The sequence below is a fragment of the Halyomorpha halys genome, unplaced genomic scaffold (assembly GCF_000696795.3).
Source record: "Halyomorpha halys isolate HHAL.00 unplaced genomic scaffold, Hhal_1.1 Scaffold659.1, whole genome shotgun sequence".
NCBI classification, from domain to species: Eukaryota; Metazoa; Arthropoda; class Insecta; order Hemiptera; family Pentatomidae; genus Halyomorpha; species Halyomorpha halys.
The window spans coordinates 238,803-247,427 of NW_027107174.1; the positions used below are offsets into that span (position 1 = coordinate 238,803).

General features: G+C 28.0%; 1 protein-coding gene across 13 annotated transcripts in view; it reads left to right on the plus strand.

Annotated features, from left to right (window-relative positions):
- LOC106685113 (uncharacterized) overlaps positions 1-8,625 on the plus strand; it is a 37,142-nt gene that overhangs the window by 15,210 nt on the left and 13,307 nt on the right. For 5 of the 13 annotated variants that reach the window (XM_014427628.2, XM_014427633.2, XM_014427625.3 and 2 more), the window contains exons 10-13: positions 2,838-2,870; positions 3,164-3,223; positions 5,434-5,488; positions 6,320-6,544. In XM_014427628.2, coding sequence (XP_014283114.1) covers positions 2,838-2,870; positions 3,164-3,223; positions 5,434-5,488; positions 6,320-6,544 — 373 coding nt within the window. The remainder of the gene's footprint in view (positions 1-2,837; positions 2,871-3,163; positions 3,224-5,433; positions 5,489-6,319; positions 6,545-8,625) is intronic. The other 8 variants (XM_067045476.1, XM_014427632.2, XM_067045477.1 and 5 more) reach the window with 4 other exon arrangements.

Below are 8,625 nucleotides of genomic sequence, written 5' to 3' on the forward strand. Positions count from 1 at the left end.
AATTTTTAATACAATAGATTTTTGGTTTATGAGTGCGCATTATTGTTATTACTTATCTAGTGAAGAAGGTTTATTGAATTCCTTTTAACTAGTTATCTTCTCTTCATATGAAATAAGTTCATAGTAGATGCCATTAATTGCATAAGACCTAGGTTGAAAATAATTAAAATTTCCCTCAAATTATATTATTTCTAGTTAATACCTCAGTTGGTAGATTCATTTATTGTGGTTGAAAATTAAATCTACTTAATTAATTAAAATAATAAAATTTTGACTTAAATTCACAAGCTGCTCATTTACAAGCAGTTGGTGCAATGGTTAAAAATGCCTGTACCACCTTTGAATTGTTAGATCAATTGCTATCAACAATCCTTTTTTTATTTCTAATCTTCTTTAATATGAACATTGTTTTATGATGAATCAAATAATTTGGAAATAGTTATTGTAGGAAAAAGAGGTAATACCAAATATAGTATTATAGGTAATGTAATGGTAGGCAGTTAATTTTTTTTTGTAAAATAATTTAAAGATTATATGTTTTGAAAAATTCGTTCATTGAAAGATACCATTTAATATTTACCTATTAGAGACCCTTTATGCCCTAAAAGATTAAGCTGTTACAAAATTGCTATGTTATCATCTTTATTATCTATAATGATGAGTTAATAGTTGACCGTGGATTATATATGTGGAGAGGACTGGGGGTACAGTCAGTGAAGAACACTAATAAATAATAATTTTATTAATAATTTTTATTTATTTGTGCCAACATTTAGAAATAAATCATGAAGAACATACAGACAGGTGCAGGCCTGCCATACGCGCAAGTGACAGCCAATTTCAGATTTAGAAAATACATAGAAATAACAGAGAAAATGGCTGATGGTTAAAATTCAAGAATATGTTTAAAAGTTATATACATTATTATATACGTTATAAGTAAAAGGTGACCACAAATAATATGAAAAATGAAAGAAAAAAAGATGCAGGGAAGAAAAAAAATGAAAATATCAATACTGTTAAAATAAATTAAGTATTTCAGAATCTGCTAGGGATAAGTTTTGTTTGCTAATTTTTGAAGTAATGGAAGAAGGATCTAGTTAGATATAAAAGCTTTCAGAGATGAGTCTCTTGTCAGGGTTGTAGACTATGATAAGTATAAAAGTTTTATCAAAATCAAAGGTAAGGAGTGGGGCGACTGTAGCAGCTTGGCAACGCGCCTCTCTACCAACCCAAAGGTTGTGAGTTCGAGCCCTGGCCTCACCTTGATTTTTTTTCAAGCATAAAATTATATAAAACTCACTCACAGCTTCCCCCGCTCCCCCGGGCATTTGTGAGGCCTGTTACCCAGTGGGTAGCACTCACAAAAAATAGGTGTGGGATGTATTTCCTTAGTACACCTCGTGAGGTCTAGGACCTCTACAGTCTGTCACATTAACAATAATATTAAAGGTGAGCAGTGTTTTGAAGCAGAAAAATTTGGCAGAAGACGAATTATTTATGTTGGGTGATACGGTCTTATAGGCAGTTTTTGTTTTCACCAATGTACGGGAATAACAGTTGGGAGTAGTGCAAGTGATGCGGTATACAACATGGGATTTAAGTTAAAGAGGAATAGGATCCTTAAAATGCGAGTAGATTTTAAACAATTTATTATGGGATATAAAAGCAATTTGAGGGTCGAGTATAGAAGAAGAAGGAAGAGTTTTGGATGTTATCCAAAAACAAGGAAAAAGACGGTAGTGACCTTGTATAAGGGTATTGTGACCACACCACAGAGAGGTGTTGTGAAAAAATAATTGAAGTGGTGAGACAATGTCTGTAGTTGTTGATAATTTATTAATGATATGGTAGGGAAACTTATTAGTTAAGAGTATCTGCTCTGTACAGTTTATGTTAGTTTCATGGAAATGTGAATCGGAGAGCGAAAGGCTTGGTGAATAAGGTTTTTAGCTTTGTTAATTTTTTTTTTGGTACAGGTGTTGGGAGTTCTTAGCTCTGATGAAGGCTTAGAATTCTAGCCAAAACACAAGTAAATAAGTTTTTACTCATTTGTGTTCATCACTGACCGCACTCCCAACAATCTTCTTATTTATTATCTTTCAATTGTTTCTAAAAAAGAAAAAGGAGATGTGTACAACTGTCATTATATTATGATCAATGTTCATTTTTCCTAAAGTCATTGTCATTACCCCTTAATGTTGGGGAATCTACCAGTTAAAAGCTTACAACTATAGACATTCCCACGGGACATGAGAAACAGGTAAAAAAGAGCACATGAACTGCGGGCTGTGTGGCACTCTTTTTGAAGGAGCTCCAATTGTATGTTGATCAAATGTGTGAAGTTCCTTCAAAGAGAGAATTGGTATGGTTCAATCCACAGTTCATGTGTTCTTGTTCCTGATTTCTCTGGCCTACTGAAACTGACTATAGGCTATATTATGGTATACGTTCATGCCATATTTACTGTAAGTCTGATGGTTTACAAAAATATTTATTTTTTAAATCTAAGTCCTTTCAAAACCTATTCTACAGTTAGTTATTTTTTATATATTCTCCATTGTTCCGGTTCCCTTGTTATATAGTGGATCTTATATTTCTTCTTCAACAATGACTTTTTTTCAATGGTGGTATGGTTCACCTTCTTTGATTATTATTAGTAGGCTTTTAACATGTGTTTGTAGTAAGTATTTTTTTCACTAACATCTATGTATCTTTTTTCTTTTTTTAAAGTTAGTGGACATTAGTTCTAAGCATGGATAATGATATGTTATGCTGAGTATATTTGAATTATGTTTTCATTATAACTTACTGATTTTTTTCTTTTACTTGCATAGACTCCACAGTCACCTCAGCAACAAATCTTAAAGGTAACAAAACTATTTGATTATCTTTATGTATTAACTTGTCGGTGTCGTGAATAGTCCCAAAATAATTATTGTTTGTTTGTGTTTTATTGTGATGTAATACTTTAAATTTAATTTTTCTGACTACTTTAGTTTCTAATTTCATAATTAGTATGTTAAATTTGGTATTTGTTTTGTTATTTTTTAGTTATTAACAGTTTAATTAGTTATTTAATACAGAAAAAAAAGCTAATAGTGAGCTAAATAAATGATAAAGGAAAGTGACAAAGTTTCCATTCATGCTATTGTGTTATCAGGTGGAGATGACAGAAACGGGAACATTTAATGAAGTGCCCGATGATAAAAGTGACGATAAGGTGAAACAACTAATTCTTCCATCATCCCCAGCTGATTTCTTAGCACTTCTTATTTCATAACACTTTTAATTTTTCATTTTATAGTTTCGTCATGGCTTATGGGCACTGGGAGCATGTGGATACTTCATATCTTTTATTTAAATGTATGCACTTCATTAATTTTAATTTTTTTTCTTTTAAGTTATTAGTTAATCGCTACAATATATTCCTTTTACCCTTTGCGCTATATTTGTGGTGCAATTAAATTTTCTTTAGTATTTAACTAAATATAGAGAAATATCTAATATCCTAACATTTATGGTAATCTTGGTGATCTGAGGTAATTTATAGGTGAGTAGGTCCGTCACTCATGCATGTTGTTGCTTGTATTGTAAGTGTACACTTTTTGTTTATTGATTGTGAATTTTTTCTTGGAAATTTGTATTGAGTATCTATTTCTGTATATAATTAATCCAACAGTTTGACTATGTATCCAGCGAATACATTATGAATGTATAATTATCAGTAATCTAGTTTAAAATTGTAACTTGTTCATAAATATTATGACTAAGAGAAGGAATCTTTCTTCAAGATTTTATCCTTTCCCTTTAATCACTATTTTATTTCTAGTTATTTTATTTTAAGGTAAACAGAAAAAAAATACATTTCACTCTTTTTTTCCTAATTTTGGCCATGATTAAGGGATTTAAATCTGACAAAATTATAATTTAATTTTAAACTAGTGAAAATTTAAATACTGGTATTAAAGATATAGCTAACCAATATGTACGCAGACTTGACATGTTATCCTATATTTTAATATTTATTGTTCCATCAGATTGTACTAGAACAATTTTTTTTTCTATCCTATTTCAATATTTTCTATGAATTATTTATTTTCATCGTGGAAATGTTTGAATTATCAATGTTAAACTGTGGAGTTTTCATATGTATTACCGGATGCATAGATTTTGTACATAGATATGTGACTTTATGTATGTCCAAAATTTCTTATGTATATGTTCTTCAATCATTCTTTTTTGTAAATATTTAACACAAATTATGGTGGTTCATTTATGTTGTCATGTTTCTCCTAATTTTCCTAAATTATGTTTGTGATGGTGGTATAAAGGGAAAATTGATAATTAAGTTTATTTAGGTTTACTAATATTTAAATAGGTCTAAGTTATTCCTTGAAGGTCCACATACCTTTATTTATTTATTATTATTTTTTTATTTTTGTGATACTTGATATTATTTTGCCTTGCTTATTTACATCTTTGATGGCAAATTTTGGCATTTAATTTAATCGTTGTCATAATAAAAATTATATTTAACAAATCATAGGTTTAAAAATCACTAAGGCCAAAAAATATTGAAACTTCTTATGGTTACTCAAGGCCCTGGTACACAGAATGTGATATGTTGGAATATGTCGAGGAATAAAATTGAGTTCTACTTAACAGTTTTGTATCTCAGTTGTTATTTAGACAGTTGATACACTTTTTACTAAGATGAATAGAAATAAAGTTTCTTGAATTATTTAATGGTTACAATAAAAAAATTAATTTGTTGGCTGAAATAAGTCTGAATAAACCTGAAAAAAGATTACAAATTGAATTAAGTGATGTAGTATGCTTTTTTGTTTGACCCAAGTCATAATAAATAAATGAAAAAATCAAACTTACCTCATTTTGTGTGCTGAGGTAAGCCTTTAATTTGAATTTAGTAGTCTTGTTGATGTTTTGAGCTCCATTTTGAATGTTCATTTTATTCATGCTTATTGGGAGTGGGGCACATTTATGTTTACACTATTTTTTAAACACTACTAAATGTTTTTATGTTATTTAAATTCATAAACATATAAATACCTTACTCCTGTGATCTGTACATCAACTGGTGTATTTTGTTGGTGAGTAAAGTTATGGAATTACTCGATTTATTAGAAATTGGATAGCTTTTGCTGAATCTGCAGTATTTTTCAAAAGTTCTGTCTTGCTTTTTAGTTTGAGCCAAATGCAGATTAACTGTTTTAGAAATTAGAAATGAATTTTTGTTTCCTATTTATAATATTTCATGTTTCATATTTATAATGTTTCATTTTTCCTATTTATAAATTTAAATATGTAAGCATTACTTTGCATAATTATGAATGTTTTATTATTATTATAGATTGAAGTATGTTAATACCATGGGAAAAGCTGCTATGTTTATTACTTTTTTTTTTGTAGCCTGGATCAAATGCTCCTGTCTCTGTGGAAAATACTACAGGTCTGGAAGACAATGGTAAGTAACTACATTCAACTAACCCTTCTACCATTCAAAAAAAAAAATGTCCATGTGGTAAGTTGCAGTATTTTCACTGCTTCAGGTATAATATCTTGTTTCGAACTATTGGCTCCTTCTACTTCCAAGCAGGATATTTTGTACGCAATTCCTCCCTTGCTCCAAATGTAGTATCTCATGCTTACTTAATCTGTACTTCCTGATTTTTTTTTTTAATGATGTAACTTATAATTTGAATTTTTTTCAACTTGATTAATGGCTGTAACCTGAAAATTATAATAAAATATACAGAACACAACAGTTGTTGTGAAATATAATAGGGCAAATTGACTGATTATAAGTTTTAATGTTAATATAAAGAATTAACAAAATAGGTTTATTTTGAACTGAAATAATAGCAGAAATAGCCTGCATAAAGTTTTTTAAATTGATGTGTTTGTAAAATTGTATTTAAGATTGTCCTTGAGGATGACCGAATTGGCCAAAACATTGGACTTATAAAAAAAATATTGATTGTGTTGAGACTTAAATTGGATAAAATTTATTTTATTTAAACTCCAAGCTTTAATTTTTAAAAGAGAATAAAATATTTTATTGTTTATTAGGAGAAACATATTGATGGTATTGGGTCATGTTTTGATTGGTTAGCAAGGAGCTCTAATATCTATTTTCAGTTCATTAATATTACTTCTAAAATTGATATAACCATGCATATGATTATGCTCCACAAATCACCAACCTATTTAAATAATAATGTTATTTTAATATATTCCTGAATCTGTTTATACCAAATAGATATGCCCAAAAATAATCTAGCTGTGCATTTCATAGAAAGAGGAAGAAGTAGAAAGAAGAAACGAGATTTCTTTGGAACTTTGAGGAGAAGACTGAATCGTTCCAAGACTAGGTCCAGGTCAGTAGGACCAGGTACAGAAGGAAATGAGTTGGTTGACCCATTGGCACGATCAGTCTCAGCTGATCGAGCTCGGGATCCTTCCCTCCTCTCAACAGGTAGCCCTCAAAACAACACTGCTGAAAATTCCACTAATCAGCATGGTTAGTATGTGCCTGCTCCTGCTTTATTTTAATTTTTAACAATTATCGAATCATATTTTGATTTGCTATAATTTATGTAATAGTCATTAAGTTGAATTTGAAACTTAACATTTAACAATCACTGATTTTGTTCGAAATGAGAAATAAGTGTATTCAATTTGTTTATATTATTTAAAATTCTCTTATAATTTGAGTTTAAATTTATACTACTAATTTTACAATTGAATGTAATATTGTTTTTCTTTTAAAAGTCAATGTTTACCCATAGGTCTTCCAAATATAATTGGGTTCAGTTGAAATTAAAAGTACCGATTCAGATTAATATTTAGACAACTGCTCAAAATAAATCAGGCAAACTAAATATTTCATTGCACAAATAATCTGATCTTTGATATAATGTAATATTGTTTTAATAATAATAGTAATATTTTATTGACCAGAGTTTTTGAAGATTTAGTTAGTTGTCTTATGGATAAAAGAAAGGTTTTGTCTAATAAAAAAACTTTTATTGAATTACTGGTGTCTTGAAAATGGAAATAATATTTTGAAATGAATGATTATAGCCATATTGTAGGAAGAGAAAAAATGCAAAACTTAAGACATTTATTTAAAGGAATTCATAACTTTTTTACAGTCGGTATTTTATATTTAATTCAATTGAAAAAAAAAAGGAATAATTCCTAAAATTCTTAATAATTTCAGCACGTATTTGTTTTTACTCCCTTATATTTCAAATATGGGGAAGTATTACTGTCATGACAAATTTCTAAATCAAGTTTTCAAATTAAAATTTGTTTTATTATTGGACTTTTACTGAATTTTTCCCAAAATATTTTTTTTTTTTTTAAATCATTTTTATTAATTGATGTAATTAAAATACTTTTATTTCTATTTCATTTCATCTTATTCTTATAATTATGGATTCTAAATCACTAGGAGTGATAAGATATGACAAGAATTGGCTAAATATATTTTAAAAATTGTTATTTTAATTTTACTTTGTATGTTTTATGTTGTAAGTTGAAATCATCGGATTTGATAAGTCATTTGATTTCATCAGGTAAAATAATGTCTATTTTGTTGGAGTATTTTATACGAGTTTGTTTTTACTAACCAACTGCTTGTTAGATATGTATTTTATCCATATTTCCCATGTATATACATAAACAGTATTTCCCATCTAAGTTACATAGTAAAAAAAAAAAAATGCTTTATTAAGCTGTTAGGTTAGTGGTAATTGCAAGATTTTTTTGTTGATTTTGTTTGTTTTAATCTAATTTTGTCCACTAGTTGCTTTTGCTGCTGTTTTCAAATTAATTATATGTCACTATGCCATGCTGGTTTAAAATTTTTAACTCATTTAAATATGGCTTTTAAATCTTTGTATATATATCTTACTTTTATTTATAGCTTTTACAGTCATAATTTTGGAAAATTGGCTATTTTTTAATGTCCTTTAGATTGTGATTAAAAGGAAATTAAATGCTAATTGAAATTTACTAAGGTAATTTTTATTTTCTACAAAGACATTTAATTACACAGTTCTATAAAATAACTATATTTTTCCACAAGAATAAAGCTCAAAGAAATGTCTACATTACTAATAATCAATAGGCTTTGAGAAACAAATAAAAAGTATTGTATCATAATGTGGAATATTTAAAAAATAACTTTTATAATAAAGTCAAAACTAATTGTTTTGATAATAATCCATTACTGGTCTTTAACTGAAATTAACCATTATAAAGTAATTTACTCAGTCTTTAAACCGCTGTGTTTTTTTTTTTGTTTTTTTTTTATGAAGTCAATCAATAAAGATGCATCAAATAATTTTAGTTTTTTATTATATTATGTATCCAATTTAATAAGATGCCATCTTGTGGTTTATAGGCATCTTCAAAACAAATTAGGCCCATATCATTAGAGCTCTTATATATTTTTATGTATATTATACATCATGATTTACTGAAAACAATTTTTGTTGGATACATTTATATGAACCTATATTCGGAACATTAATTCATTTGTTATGAAATTAAATTTAACTATTATTTTATATATATATTGTTTTAAAACATAAC